Source organism: Rousettus aegyptiacus, unplaced genomic scaffold, assembly GCF_014176215.1.
Source record: "Rousettus aegyptiacus isolate mRouAeg1 unplaced genomic scaffold, mRouAeg1.p scaffold_m13_p_9, whole genome shotgun sequence".
In the NCBI taxonomy this organism is placed as follows: domain Eukaryota; kingdom Metazoa; phylum Chordata; class Mammalia; order Chiroptera; family Pteropodidae; genus Rousettus; species Rousettus aegyptiacus.
Genome location: NW_023416312.1, coordinates 34118916 through 34135573, shown reverse-complemented (window position 1 = coordinate 34135573; position 16658 = coordinate 34118916). Strand labels below are relative to the sequence as shown.

Genomic DNA, 16658 nt, shown 5'->3' with positions numbered 1-16658 from the left:
CACTGCCTCTTCATGTGATCATCCTTTTGTGCACATGGACCCCTGGTATCCCTCTGTATGTCTTAATCTCCTCTTCTTTTTTTTTTATCATGTTTCTTTAATTAGATTAATTATAATTTCTGTTTTAAAGGCGTATTACAATTTTTTGTGTATTAAAGTATAGTTGGCATACAATAGTATATTAGTTTCAGGTGTACAGCATAGTGATTCTTCATTTATGTACCTTACTATATGATCACCACACTAAATCTAGTAACTATCTATCACCATGCAAAGTTATTATGATAACACTGACTATATTTCCCATGCTGTACTCTACATACCCGTGGTGTACTTATTTTATTACTGGAAGTTTGCAGCTCTAATTCCTCCTTACCTTTTTCACCCATTCCCCTACATCCCTCCCTTCTGGTGACTACCAGTTTGTGCTCTATGTCTGTGAGTCTGTTTCTGTTTTGTTTGTTCTTTTAGATTCTACATATAAGTGAAATCATACAGTATTCGTCTTTGATTTTATGTCACTTAATCTCTTCTTAAAAGGACACCAGTAAGATTGGATTTGGGCCCACCCTAGTGGCCTCATTTTGACTTAATTACCTCTTCAAAAGCCTTTTCTCCAAATACAATCATTCCCAGGTACTGGGAGTTAGGAATTTAATATATGAATTTGGAGGGGACACAATTCAGCCTATAACATCCACTTTCTTGTATTCACACCTCTAGATTTGTCTAGTTTTTTTTTATATGGCTTTATTGAAATATAATAGACAATTAGTTGCTATTCAATGAGTTTTTTATTCAATTATAGTTGGTATACAGTAATATACCAGTTTCAGTTGTATAGTATAGTGATCCAAGATCCACATAACTCGCAAAGTGATCACCCCACAAATCCAGTGCCTCTTCTTCCCCTTACATATTTATTACATTATTAACCATCTTCCCCATGCTACACTCTACATCTCCATGTCTATTCTGTAACTATCCATTTGTACCTCTTAATCCCTTTGCCTTTTTTTGCTGTCCCTCCAACCTCCTCCCATCTAGTAAGCCCTCAAAATATTCTCTGTATCCATGAGTTTATTTCCATTTTTGTTGTTGTTGTTGATTTTATTCTTTAGATTCCACATGTACATGCAGTCATGCAACATTTATCTTTATCCTACCCATTTCATTCAGCACAATAGCTTCTAGGTCCATCAAGGCAATATCTTTTTCCATCCCCTTTTAGTCTGTATGTGTCTTTTGATCTGAAGTGAGTCTCTTGTAGGCAGCATATGTAGGGGTCTTGTTTTCTTGTCCATTCAGCCACCCTATCCTTTGGTTGGAGCACTTAATTCTTTTCCATTTGAGGTACTTATTGATAGGAGTATAATTATTATCATTCTTCCTATTTTCGATACATGTTTTTTCTTCTTAAAGAAGTCCCTCCAAAATTCCTGTAATACTGGCTTGGTGTTGTTAGCTCCTTTTTGTCTGGGAAGCTCTTTTTCTGTCCTTTAACTCAAAAAGATAGCTTTACTGGATAAAGTATTCTTGGTTGTAGATCCTAGGTTTTCATCACATTGAATGTTTTGTGCCAAGCCCTTCTGTCTTGCATAGTTTCTTTTAAGAAATCAGCGGCCAGTCTTATGGGTGCTCCCTTCTAAGTAACCAACTGATTTTCTTGTGCTTTTTAAGATTCTCTCTTTGTATTTAACCTTTGGCATTTTAACTATGATGTGTCTTGTCATGGGTCTCTTTGAATTCCTGGTTTTTGGGACTCTGAGGTTCCTGGGGTTTTATATCTATTTCCTTCACCAGGTTAGGAAACTTATCCATCATTATTTCTTCAAATATATATTTATTTAACTTCTTGTTCTCCCTCTTCAGATACCTCTATGACACTGATGTTTTTTTACCTTTAATAGGGGTCCCATAGGCTCCTTAAATTATTATTATTGTCTTGGCTTCTTTTTTCTTGCCATTCTGATTGAGCATCCTTGGCTTCCCCATCCTCTATATAGGTCTTTCAATCCTCTTCTTTTTTCACTCCGTTTATTTAATTTAATATACTTTTCATCTCAGATAATGTGTTCTTCATTTCTGACTGGTTCCTTTTTATAATTTACATTTCCATTTTTATGTTTTTTATCTCTTTGTTGAAGTTCTCACTGAAGTCATCTACATGTCCCCTAAATTCATTGAGCATCTTTATAACCAGTGTTTTGAACTCTGCATCTGTTCAATTGCTTGACTCCATTATTCCTGGATCTCTATTCTGTTCTTTCATATGGTTTTGCTTCCTTGTCTTCCCATTTTGGCTGCCTTTCTGTGTCTGTTTTTATGTACTAAGCAAAGCTCCTAAGTCTCCCGGTCTTTGTGAAGTAGGTGTCCAGTGGCACAGTCCTGAGAGAGGTTCCGCTGTAGGCCAAGTTTAGCCACAGACTGTGACCCTCCAGGGCTACCTGATAAGATTCAGCAAGCAATCCATAGACACTGTTCTTATAGTTGCCTCAAGAGGCCACGCCAGAAACCATGGTCAGCTGCCAACAGTGTGAGTCTAGGCACTGCTCAGCAAGGGGCATCTGACTCACTGAGGATACACTTGGATGTTGCTTGGGTGGGGCCGCAAGTAGGAGGAGGCAGAGTTTCAGAGAATCCTCTTGGCAGAGAGACTTCTGTTATCCAATTTGATGACCTCTCAGCTATGGCAGTACTGCGTCAGCACACTGGGAGGGCAGAGGGCTCAACAGAGGAACAGTGGATACTACTGGCACTTCTGTCTGTGATCCTAGCCTCTGGCCCTCACTCCAACAACTCAGTGTCCCCCTATAAGTTCCTGGTGCCCTCCACGCAGTTGAACTGGTGCTGGTGCTCAGAGTAAGCAGGTCCATCACCCTGAAAATCTGCTTGTGGACATGACCCTTTTAAGGGGCGTCCGTAGCTACCAGCTGCCACTGCTATGGCCTCTGTCCCACTCAGCCGCTCAGGACCAGGCAGCCTCATGTCTTTGTCTCATCCTACTACCTCCTCCCATTGCAGGGTGATTTCTGATTTCTCCCCCTAGCTATAGGGCTTGTTCATCTAGATCCCAGGAGATTTTCCTTGCTGTTTGCTCCATGTCTCTGTCACAACTTTGATTTGGTCGCAAGAGGAATGAATAGAGCCTCTATTATCTATGCCATTTTTTTTCTCCCCTCTTGATTTATCTAGTTTTATTATAGTGTTGAATAGTGATGATATTAAAGTCATCCTTGTGTTGTTTTTGACTTTGGAGATAATGCTGCCGGTGTCTTTCCACTTAATATGTAGGTCTCTGTAGGTCTCTTATAGACTAATGAAGTTCAGAAGAATCTCTGTCTATTGTGTGAGAGGTTTTGTTTGTTTTAAAATCAGGAGTGGAATTAGATTTTATCAGATGATTTTTTGGCATCTTTGATGTACATAGTTTTTCTCTTTTAATTTGTTAATGATGATTTACATTAACAGAATTACTGATTTTGAATTTATATTTCTTTTTTAGAATTATCAATACTTGATCATGGCATTTAACAATAGCTTATCTAATTTATTTGATTACTAGTGATCTCTAATATTTGGCGTTTGTATACTGCTAACTTCTGGCTTTGTTTTATTCCTTTTAATTAATATTCTTTGTACAACATCTTAAATTGAAAATTCTGTTCATTTATTTTCAGTCTGTCTTCCCTTCTCATAAAGGGTTTTTTTTTTAATTAACATGAAGTAAAATTGGCTTTGTTGATATGTACATGTTTAATGTCTTGTAACCACCACCACCACCATCACCATCACCACCACCATCACCATCATCTCAATACAGATACAGAACCACCCCCCCACCACCAAACTCCCTGATGTTATTCATTAGTAGTCATGCCCTTTCTCTACCTCTGGCCCCTGGAAACCACTGATTTGTTCTCCATCACTGTGGTTTTGCCTTTGCTAGAATGTCATGTAAATGGAATTATACAGAAAGTAATATTTTGAGACTGGCATCTTTTTCTTAACCTTTAAAATTCATCCATGTCATTGCATATCAATAACTTATTCCTTTTTATTGCTGAGTAATATTCCATTGTGTAGATATGCTGCAGCTTTTTTATCCATTTACCCATTTAGGGACATTTCGGTTTTTTACAGCTTCGGGTGATTATGAATTGAGCTGTTGAGAACATTTATGTACATGTTTTTATATGAACATGATTTTTCATTTCTCTAGAGTAAATACCTACAAATGGGAATCCTGGACAATACTGGCAGTGGATGCTTTAATTTTATAAGTTTTATAGTTTTCAGTATACAAGTCTTACACTTCCTTGTTTAAAGTTATTCCTACCTATTTTATTCTTCTTAATGCTATTATAAGTGGAGTTGTTTCCTTAATTTCCTTTAGAGATTGTGCATTGCTAGTGTATAGAAATACAACTGATTTTTATATGTTGATCTCAGAGTTCCTGTTGACATAAATTTATGGTTATTGTTTAATGTCTTAGAATGTCAGATCATATAGAAAACAAAAAGAAGAGTTAGGAACCACAAATATCACAATACTGGCTTTTATAATTACCTCTGTAGATACTTTTCCTGGGAGTCTTTTATTTCTTCATACAGCTTCAAGTTACTCTCTAATGTCCTTTTATTTCAGCCTGGACTCTAGCATTTCTTAAAGGGCAGGTTTAGTAATGACGAACTCCCCAGCCTTTGTTTATTTGAGAGTGTCTTAATTACCTTCATTTTTGAAGGCTACTTTTAGCCACGTATACCATTCTTTGTTGACAGCTTTTTCTTTCAGCACTTTAAATATATCATCCCATTGCCTTCTGACCTCCTTTGTTTCTGATGAGAAGGTCATCGTTAATCTTATCATGGATGTTTGATAGATGACAAGTTGCTTCTGTTTTGCTGCTTTCAAGATTCTCTCATTTTTGTCTGTTGACAGTTTGAATATAACGTATCTCAGTGTGGATCTCTGAGTTTATCCTACTTGGAATTTGTCAGTCTTCTTAGATGTATATTTTTATATATTTCATAAGATTTGGAAAGTTTTCATCCATTATACTTCATATTAATCTTTCTGTCTCTTTCTTTCTCTCCTCATCTGTGGGACTCCCATATGAATATGTTGGTAAACTTGATAGTTTTCCATAGATCTCTTTGCCTCTGTTCATTTTTCTTTATTCTTTTTTTCTCATCAGACTGGATGATTTGAATTGAGCCTTTTTCACTTCACTGATACTTTGTTCTGCCTGCTCAAAATCTGCTCTAGTGAATTTTTTATTCAAGCCATTGTACTTTTCAGCTCCAAAATTTCTATTTGGTTCCTTTATATGTTTTCTATTTTTTTGATAGAAAATTGATGTTCTCTTTTTTGTTGAGACATGGTTCTCTTTGATCATATTTAAGACAGTTAAATTATAGCCTTTATATAGTAAGTCCAATTAATTTCTGCCTCTTGGACAGTTTTATAATTTCTTTTTTTTTCTGTAAATAAGATATACTTTTCTGTTTCATTTCATGACTCATAATTTTTTTGTTTAAACCTGGACATTTTGAATTTTATATTGTGGTAACTCTGGAAGTTATATTTTTCTTCCTTCCCAGAGTTTGCTGTTGTTGCTTATTGTGAGCTACAGTTATCTGTTTATTGAGTGACTTGGCAAACAATTTTTTGGAAAGACTGTATTCCTTGATATTTCCTTAAATGCCTAAATTAAGCAGTCTTTTATTCTTTGTTAAGCATTCCCTGTGTTGTTCTAAGTATTCGATTGGATTCCAGAGTCCTAAAAATGTTGATTCTTACAGTTTTTGCGAGCCTAATGGTTGCTTCAGTGGAGAGATAGATTCTTAGAGCTCTCAACTTCACCATGTTGGGGGCATCACACTTTCTACCTTTATATTTTTAATATGCATATTTGAACTTGTATTTTCTTTAAATGTCTAGAGTTAATTATCTACATCTTTTCCTCTCTAAAAAAAAGACTTGAACCTTACACATACATATTATCTCTCAATCCTCACAATTTTGCAAGGCAGGTGGTATCTATTATTTCAATTTTATAGACGAAGATGGTAAGGCTTAGAGAAGTTCTCTTAGGCTACAAAGCTAGTGGATCACTCCAGGATTTCAAAATAATTGTCTGATACTGAGACTCAAGGTCTTTCTACCATACCACACTTCTTTCCTCGAGGTAGAAAAGCCACCCAGACTCAGCAAAATAACATTGACAGCCATTGGGGCTGGTAGGGACTAGACCTTTCTCAAACAACTATTACCAGTAGTCATTTCTAGAGACAATCAATGACTTCTCTTTAAAAAATTACTTAGTAAGTAAGGAGGCAGGGGTTTTGCTTCCTTCTTTCCTCAAGGAGGAAGGCCTGAAAAATTTACTCATTTTCCTACAAAGAGACCCTTTTGGAAAGACATGGGATATTGGATTCCTCTGATGAAATAGAATTCTAGCAAAATTTGAAGCTGGTCATTAGGAAGAAGTTTTTTCATTCTCACTTTGCTTTTCTTTCAGATTTAACAGCAGTAGCAGAATTTTCCCTCATCAATAGGACCTTTCTAGGCCATCTTCCCATTAAATCTTATAGGTGTTGCATGTGGATTGTAAGGAGAGTGATAAAACTGAATGTTTGCATGTATTTGTATAGTATGAGATACTTGTATATGTGTGTTTTGTCATTCAGAACATGTAGTTCCTATAATCTTGTTCCTGATTCAGCCCAAGTAGTATTTTTGTTCCCTTTTTGTGAATGATGTTTGTACCATTCTTTTTCCATTAATTCAGCAAAAACTGAGTGCCTACTTTGCATTATCTTAGACTCCCTTAGGTTGAAATCAAACAGTACATATCCCAGCCCTCCTGGTAAATTGGGGGTGACAGATTTATGAATCATCTCTTAAGTACTATATAACAAGTAACTCCAGTAGAGGTCTGCACTGGAGAGTTGAGGAGGCATCTGAATCAGATTACAAGAATGAGAGAAGGCTTCTTTAGAAAGTGAATCTAGAGCTGAATTTTGTGGGGTCAGTAAAGTAACTCATGAAGTTACTGAATGAATATTGGGTGAGCGAATCAGAATTAGATGATGCTAGGAGGACATTTGCAGCAAGAATACAAAGGTAGACAGACGTGAAAAGTATGTGGTACATTCAGGGACTCCTGCAGTTGAGTATAGATTAAATAAAGGGTCCACTCGTAGGAGAGTAGGAGGAGCTGAGTTAAGTATCATTTTATCCTCACCTTTCTGAATGAGGTCTCAGTTGACCTTACTTTTCCCTCTCACTGCAGTTTACCCTTCCCTGGAGTCTGACGATGATGACCCTGCTTTGAAATCTCGAACCAAGAAAAAGAAGAATTCAGATGATGCTCCATGGAGTCCTAAAGGTAATGTAGTATTCTGTCCTTAAACTCTATGGGAGTGGTTGGGGAAAAAAATAGGCTGGGATTAGGTGGTGTATTTAATGCAGGAAGATATGATTCAGTCACTCATTTGTTTTCATCAGCACACTTGTCAAGTGCCCACCATGTGCCAGGTATTAGGTGCTAGGGTGAAAATAATCAGTGAGACACAGAATTCATGCACTCAGTTCAGCAAAGCCAGGAGTAATGGAGCATGTTGCTTCTGATATTATATGGCTTGAAATGAAAAGAGGAAGACCTTGAACAGAGTTTAACAAGTAGTCTAAGACTTCTGAGAACATTCTGCTACCATCATCCTAGCCCTTTGGTAATATTAATATCAAAGGAGGGAAATTCTGCTGACCGTTAAGGTCTACAAGGCCCAAGACTCCTTAGATTGTCAACTGTACTGGCTGAAAGGCCATCACTGAGAAAGGAAAAAAGAATGATCATTGAGTTGAATGTGGAATTTAGAGAATAATAAATTTATTCATCTCATTTCCTGGGTGGTTTTCACATTGGAGGGGTTATTGGTTAGCTTTTGCTGCTTATCCAACTACCCCAAACTTAGTGGCTTAGAACAACAACAGTTGATCATCTCTCATGATTCTCTAGGTTGACCGAACTACTATTCCAGTCTAAACCAGCTTGTCTGGGGCTGGATGTTCTGAAAAGATCTCCCTCAGATGTCTGGGTCCTAATTTTGGCTTACGGGGGCCTCTCTCCATGTGAGACCACCAGGAGGCTCTCTCATTGACCAGGAGGCCAGCCCAAGCTTTTTCACAAGGGTAGCAAGCAGAAGGGTGTCCACCAGTAAGAGAGGAAAAGCCCCAATGTGTAAGCACTTCTCAAGCTTCTGTTTATGTCATGTTTTCCAGTGTCCTGTTGGCCAAAGCAATTCACATGGCCAAGCCTTGATTCCATGGGTGGAAAAATAGATTCCATCTTCTGAAAGTGGGAGCTGTAAAATCTTATATATAGAAGGAGATGTGAGCAAATTGTGAGCCATTACTGCAGCAGTCTGCCACAGAGGGTGCTGGCATCTCAGTACCTGTGTCTCTCCCAGAAAATAAAGGACCTGCTATCCCTACCCAGCCTTATTTGGCCTTTTTGATATTTGTTTGGGGTTGAGGGAGTGAAGTGGCAGGGCAGTCCTAGAAAGTGGTCTCTTACTGATTTAATCAGCAAAATTTTTTGGAGGAGGTTTGTTTCTTCAGGCGTGTTTTCTGATTTTATTTTCCCCTATAGTTTCTGGTTTATAAGCATAACAGAAAATTTGGAAAATGCAGAAAAGAGAGGAACATATAAAGAAGAAACCATCCATGATTCTGCCACCCAGAAGCAACCACTGTTGTTAATATGTTGACATATTTCCTACTTGTCTTTTTCTCTTATGCATTTTTCTTTTTATGGTAGAAATCACATTATGTATACGACTATATATCCTACTTTAAAATTATTTGGCCCTTTATTCAAAATAATATGTATATCTGGTAGCAAATCAAATAGTATAGAAGAGTTTAGGATGAAATGCAATGGTCTTCTGCCTCTGCTTTTTCTACCTACAATGCCTTGCCTGAGAGGCACGTTTTTCTTTTTCTGGTAGTTAACCTCTAAAACGCAATATAATAGGGTTTATAACACTATTTCTTGATTTATTAACTTAATTTCTGTTTCTCCTTCCATCAGCTTCTGTCAGTCTCTTTTGATCACCCATTTTCTAAGATATGGACATTAGTGCTGCTAATTTTTCTTCCTCTAACATTCTATGAGGCGCACTTTTTCTTTTACATTGTCAAGACTGTTAACATTTGCGTAGTCTTGTGATTAATACTCTACATCAACTATAAGTTAACTGTAAAAGTTGAAAACCGATAAATATATCTGGCTTTTAAAGTTAACAAGATAAACATATCTCTATGCCATTGTTTATAAATAATATGTTAGTGATTACAAAATATTCCGCTCTACGGATATACCTAATTTGCCTAACTTCTCTTTTGATGTGGGGCATTTCACCTAGTCCCAGGTTTTCACACTTAGTGATAACATTTGGGGTGAACATCTTTTTAGATGTTTGTATCTCTGATTATTTACTTGGGGTAGATATCCATGAAACTCTAGAAGGGCCAAAGTATATGACACTATATGCCTTGATATATAGGTATGCAGTGAAAAGTCTTTCTCCAACCCCTGTTCCACAGCCTTCCAACTTCCCACCTAGCATCAGCCACTGTTTCCTGTTTATTCTTTCAGAGGTAGCTGATACATGTGCAAATAAATACATAATATATATTTTACTTTTCACTATTTTTTTTAACTCAATTGGAAGCATACTTCATACACTATTATGTTACTTTTCCCACTTAACAATTACATCTTAGACATCGTTTACACTCCCATAAGCAATGAAGGAGTATCTATTTCCCTACACCCTTGCCAATACAATTTGTTAATATGAATGTTTTAAAAGCTCTTTATATGTATTGCCAAATTGCTTTTCAGAAAGGTTGTACTAATTTACACTCTCACCAGCCATGTGTGAGAGTACTTGTTTATCAATCCTTACAGGCATTAAGCATATAGCATTTAGGAGCAGTGTTTCCATGTGAGTAATAGAAACTAGACATCTTTAGTGCTTATCCCCTCAGGATCATAAGATAGCTGCTTTACTTGCAGCAGAGGGCTCTGAGTTACAGTCAGGAGGAAGAGGAAAAGGAAAAGGAAAAAGGACTAGACCTGCTGATGACCCCTCCCCAAGGAGTCTTAAAGTTCCACTTTTTTGAATATTATCTTTGGCTGAAATTATGTCACATGGCTAAGATTATCTGCCATAGAAGCCAGGAAATGTAGTTTTTAGCTAGGTACATTGCTGTCCCACAAAGTCATGTGTTTTGTTAGTTAGCAAAAAGGGAAAGTGATACTGGGTTGAGAACAAGCAGTCTCCACCATGATATTTTATTGACCTTTGGTAATTCACAAGCAAACAACAGTATCTTACTAATTTAATTTTCATTTCTTTGCGTTACCATTTCCTACATGTTTATATTAACATTAGAATTTCTTCTTTTGTAAATTTTATTTCTGACCTTTACCCATTTATCCATGTAGTTCTTCAAGCTTTTCAAGTTGCCTTTTTTTATATGGAAAGTAAATAGTCATCCTTCACATATGTATATAATTTGTTTATGGCACTTTTTCCTCATTCTACATAAAAAACCTTAATATTTCTATATAAAAAGTTGATCTTATCCATTGTTGCTCTATTCAGAGAGCAGATAATTAACACCTCTGATTTTTCGTTTAATTTTTTTTAATCAAAAAATTTATTATGGTGACATTAACAAAATCTAGTAAGTTTCAAGTATACAGTTCAACAGTAAATCATACATATATTACATTGTGTATTCACCACCCATAGTTATTTCTTTGCATCACCATACATTTAACCCAACAAAGACAGAAGCATTCTACAAAAGGTATTCCTATTAAAATAAGTAGTAAGACAAATATATTAATTATCACTGCTATTATTTAGCATTGTTCTAGAAGGTCCAGACAGCAAAGTTAGGAATGAAGCAGAAATAAAAACTATAACTATTAGAAATGAAGAGAACAAACTATCATGATATTAGGCTCCCTACGGATGGGAATCCTTTTATTTATGTCCTTCATTATATGTGTAGCACCTTGCATGGTGATTGGCACATGTGAGATATTTAATAAGTATTTGACAAGTGAAAGAAATGATACGATTTAAAAAATCATAATTAGAATTCTCTTACAATTAGAAAATGTAAGAGAATCAACTGAAAAACTCTTAAAACATATATGAATTCAATAAAATGGGTAATCACTGAATATAAACCAGATATCCAAAAATCAAGAATTGTTATATATTGGTACTAACCATAATACACAGAGGAAAAAATTATATTGATAATAACAATTGTATAAAATACTCATGAATAATCTTAAGATTATGTGTGGAACCTACATGAAGAAAACTTTAAAACTTTGCTGAGAAACATAAAAGAAGACATGAATACATAGAGGTATACCATGTGCCTGGTTACAAAGAATGAGTGTTGTAAAGGGTCATTAATTAAATGTATATGTTTAACACTATCCCAGTTAAAAAAAACTAATGGAATTTTGTAGGGAACTCATTCTAAAAGTAATTTAAAAAAGTAAACAGGTATGATTAGTTTAAAGAGTCTTGGAATAGAAAAAGTAAATGAAAAGAAATTAGCCTTTTAAGATATTTAAGTATACTACAGTGCTACAACAATCAAGTTAATGTGGTTACAAGAATAAAAATACTCAGTAAATATTTTTCCTTTTTACGTTTAAATTTTTTTGTGTGAAAATTTTCAAATGTACACAAAATTAGAGCAGTTAGTATCTTAACACCCATGTTTATAACCCAGATTTAATGATGAACATTTTGCTATATATGCACATACTTTATTTCAAGGCCTTTTTAGTGAAGTTTGAAATATGGAATCTGTATTTCCTTATTGTTCTTCTAATTGTCCTGTCCATTATTGAAAGTGGAGAACTGAAGTCTCCAACTGTTGAATTACTTGTTTCTTCCTTTGGTTCTGTCAGTTTTTCCTTCATGTATTTTTGCTGTTGGGGGGGGGGGGGGTGTGTGTGTGTGTGTGTGTGTGTGTGTGTGTGTGTGTGTGTGTGTGTGTGTGTGTGTGTGTGTGTGTGTGTGTGTGTGTGTGTTTAGGCGAGGCAACCCTTGGTCGACCTCACAGATTTCAAGGACCTTGCCAGTTTAAAACCCCTTATTTTTTATTTTTTATGCCTATAGCACCTGGTCTTCCTAGGTGGTCTGCCATACAAGTACTAACCAGGCCCAACCCTGCTTAGCTTCTGAGATCAGATGGGTTCAGGCTTGTTCAGGGTGGCATGGCCGTAGACAGAGGTGCATATATTTTTATAACCGTTATATCTTCTTGATAGATTAATGCTTTTATTATTATAAAATGTCTCTTCTATATCTCTAATAACTTTTTTCTTAAAATCTATTTTGTCTGATTGGTATAGCCATTCAGTTTCTTATTTGGGTAATGTCTTCATGGTATGTCTTTTTCTATTCTTTTATTTTCAATGCGTTTGTGTCTTGAATCCAAAGTATGTCTTGTAAACAGCATATAGTAGGATTATGGATTTTTATCCATTCTGCCAGTTAAAGCATTTAATCCATTTATACTCAATGTAATAACTGACAAAGTAAGGTTTACATTGTCCATTTTTCTGTTTGTTTTCTGTTTTATTTCTTTTTTTGTTCCTCAATTCTTCCATTGCTGCCCTCTTTTGTGTTTATTTTCTAATGTCTAGCTATTTTCTAGTGTCTCATTCTATTCCTTTCTTTTCTATATATATTTGAGTTATTTTCTTAGTGATTGTCCTAGAGATTAACATTAATATCTTAATTTATAACATTTTAATTCAGATTAATATCAACTTAATTTCAATAGTTTATAAAAACTTTGCTCCTATATAGTTCCATTCCTTTTTTTCAATATGCTATTACTGTCATAAATTGCATCTTTATACACCATGTACTCATAAACGTAGAGTTATAATTATTGCTTTATGCAGCTGTCTTTTTATTTAGGAGTAAAAAATATTAGGTACAACAAAAAAATGTTTATACTTTCTTTTGTAATTACCTTTACTAGTTACCTTTACTCTAGTGCTCATTAGTCATATGAATTTGATTTACTTGAAGAACTCCTTTTAGCATTTCTTATAGGGCAGCTCTATTAGTAATGAACTCATTTTGTTCGCTTTAGAATTCTTGGTTGACAGTGGGTTTTTTCCCAGCACTTTGAATATGTAATACCGCTTCTTTTTATCCTCGATGGTTTTTCATGATAAATAAGCTGTAAATCTTATTGACAATCCCTTGTATATTATGAGTCGCTTCTGTCTTACTGATTTCAAGATCCTCTCTTTGTAGTTTTGGTTATTATGTGTCATCTCGGAGTTTATCCAACTTGGAGTTTGGTGAACTTCTTGGATATATAAATTAATGTTTTTCATCAAATTGGAAAAGTTTTAGCAATTATTTCTTAAAATAGTCTGTCTCTTTCACTCTCTCCTTTTGGAAATCCAATATATGTATGTTAGTAAATTTCATGACATCCTACAGGTGCATTTGTCTCTGCTCATTTTCCTCATTCTTTTTTCTTTCTGTTCATCAGACTGGATAATCTTAATTAACCTGTCTTTTAAGGTCACTAATTCTTCCTTCTTTTTGCTCAAATCTGTTGAAACCCTCTAGTGAAATTTTTATTTCAGTTATTTTACTTTTCAACTCTAACATATCTATTTGGATCCTTCTTATTTCTGTATTGGTATTCCCTATTTGGTAAAACATCACTCTCATATTTTATTTTATTATTTTTTCTATTATAGTTGACATTCAGTGTTATTTTATGTTACTTTCAGGTATACAGCATAGTGGTTAGACATTTATATAATTTAAGAAGTGATCCCCCTGAGTAGTCTAGTACCCACCTAGCATTATATGTAGTTATTACAGTGTTACTGACTGTATTCCCTATGCTGTACTTTACATCCCCTTGGCTATTTTGTAACTACTGATTTGTACTTCTTAATCCCTTCACTTTTTTCACCTAACCCCATTCCCATCTAGAAACTATCAGTTTGTTCTGCCTATCTATGAATCTGTTTCTGTTTTTGTTTATTGTGTTCTTTAGATTCTGCATATAAGTGAGGTCATGTGGTAATTGTCTTTCTCTTATTTCACTTAGTATGGCACCCTCTATGTCCATCCATGTAGTAGCAAATTATAAGATTTCATTCTTTTTATGACTGAGTAATATTCCATTGTATACGTGTACCACTTCTTTATCCACTTGTCTATTGATAGGCACTTAGGTTCCTTCCATTTCTTGGCTATTGAAAATAGCGCAGCAGTGAACATAGGGGTGCATATATCTTTTTAAATTAGTGTTTTGTTTTTCTTTGGATAAATACCCAGAAGTAAAATTGATGGGTCATAAGGTAGTTCTACTTTTATTTTTTTGAGGAAATTTCAGATTTCCATAATGGGTGCATCAATTTGCAATCCTACCAACAGTGTGTGAGGGTTCCCTTTTCTCTACATACTCTCCAACACCTGTTGTTTGTTGATTCTTTGACGATTAGTGACCTTGAGCATCTTTTCATGTGTCTCTTGGCCATTCGTATATCCTCTTTGGAGAAATGCCTATTCAGGTCTTCTACCCATTCTTTAATTGAATTGTTTGGTTTTTTTGGTGTTGAGTTGTATGAGTTCTTTATGCATTTTGAAGATTAACTCCTAATCAAATGTATCACTGGCAGATATCTTCTCCCATTCAGTAGGTCATCTTTTCATTTTTTTGATGGTTTCCTTTGCTGTGCAAAAACTTTTTAGTTTGATGTAGTCCCATTTGTTTATTTTTTTCTTTTGTTTCCCTTGTCTGAGGAGGTATATGAGAAAAAATATTACTAAGAGCAATGTGAAAAAGTTTACTGCAAGTGTTTTCTTCTAAGAGTTTTATAGTTTCAGGTTTTATATTTATCTTAATCCATTTTAGTTAATTTCTTGTATATGGTGTAAGAAGGCAGTCCAGTTTCAGTTTTTTGCATGTATCTGTCAAGTTTTCCCAAACATGATTTAGTGAAGAGACTGTCTTTACCCCACTGTATATTCTTGCCTCCTTTGTCATAGGTTAAATGACCATATGGGCATGGGCTTATTTCTGGACTCTTTATTCTGTTCCATTGATATATGTGTCTGCTTTTATGCCAGTACCATGCTGTTTTGATTACTATAGCCTTGTATTATAGTTTGATATCAAGTAGTAGATACTTCTAAATTTATTCTTCTTTTTCAAGATCACTGTAGCTATTTGGGGTCTTTTATGGTTCTATATAAATTTTAGGATTATTTGTTTTAATTCTCTGAAAAATGCCATTGCTTTTTGATAGGAATTGAATCGAATCTGTAGATTGTGTTGGATATTATGGACATTTTAACAATGTAAATTCTTCCTATGGAAGCACTGTATATGCTTCCATTTATTTGTATCCTCTTCATTTTCTTTTTTCAGTGACTTATAATTTTAATTTCTTTTTCCGATAGTTCATTATTGGTGTATAGAAATGCAACCAATTTCTGAATATTAATTTTGTATCCTGCTACTTAACTGAATTTATCAGTTCTAACAGTTTTTATTTAGGGGAATGGAATCTTTAGTGTTCTCTCTATATAATTACATATCATCTGCAAATAATGACAATTTTACATCTTTCCAATTTAGATGGCTTTTATTTCTCCTGCTCGTCTGATTGCTGTGGCTAGGAGTTCTAATACTATCTTTATTAAAATGGTGAAAGTGGACATCTTTGTCTTGTTCCTGACCTTAACGAAAACACTTTTAGCTTTTCCCCATTGTGTATGAAATTAGCTGTGCGTTTGTCTTATATGGCCTTTATTATGTCCAGATATTTTCCCTCTGTGCACACATTGCTGAGAGTTTTTATCATAAATGTGTGCTGGTTTTGTCAAATGCTTTTCATACATCTATTGATATGATTATTTTTATCCTTCAATTTTGTTTATTTAGTGTATCACATTAATTGATTTATGAATATTGGTCCAACTTGTATCCAAGGAATAAATCCAACTTGATCATGGTGTATGTTCTTTTTTAATGTATCACTGAACTTGGTTTGCTAATACTTTGTTGAGGATTTTTGCATTTACGTTCATTAGGGATATCATCCTATAATTTCCTTTTTTTTTTTTTTGCAATGTCTTTGTCTAGTTTTGGAACTGGTAATGCTGGCCTTATAAATGAGCATGAGAGCCTTCCCTCCTCTTGAATTTTTTGATATAGTTTTAGAAGAATAGATGTTAATTATTCTTCGAATGGCTAGTAAAATTCACCTGTGAAGCCATCCAGTTCAGGACTTTTGTTTGTTGGGAGTTTTTTGATTACCAATTAGATTTCATTAGTAATAATCAGTTGCTTCAGAGTTTCTGTTTCTTCTTGACTTTGTTTATAAGATTGTATGTTTCTATGAATTTATTTATTTCTTCTAGATTGTCCAATTTGTTGGCATATAATTGTTCATAGTATTGTTTAGGTCTTTATACATGGTCTCCTTTAGCTCTTTAAACATGTTTGAGGTAGCTGGTATAAAGATTTTGTCTAATATGTCCAGTTTTATTTGCAA

At 34.8% G+C, this 16658-nt stretch overlaps 1 protein-coding gene and 1 pseudogene across 5 annotated transcripts in view; one reads left to right on the top strand and one right to left on the bottom strand.

Moving 5' to 3' along the window:
* Positions 1 to 16658, top strand: part of PHF8 (PHD finger protein 8) — a 92553-nt gene that overhangs the window by 56024 nt on the left and 19871 nt on the right. For all 5 annotated transcript variants that reach the window (XM_016137327.2, XM_016137329.2, XM_036226665.1 and 2 more), the window contains one exon: positions 7299 to 7394. In XM_016137327.2, coding sequence (XP_015992813.1) covers positions 7299 to 7394 — 96 coding nt within the window. The remainder of the gene's footprint in view (positions 1 to 7298; positions 7395 to 16658) is intronic.
* LOC118608560 lies at positions 12223 to 12341 on the bottom strand (annotated as a pseudogene).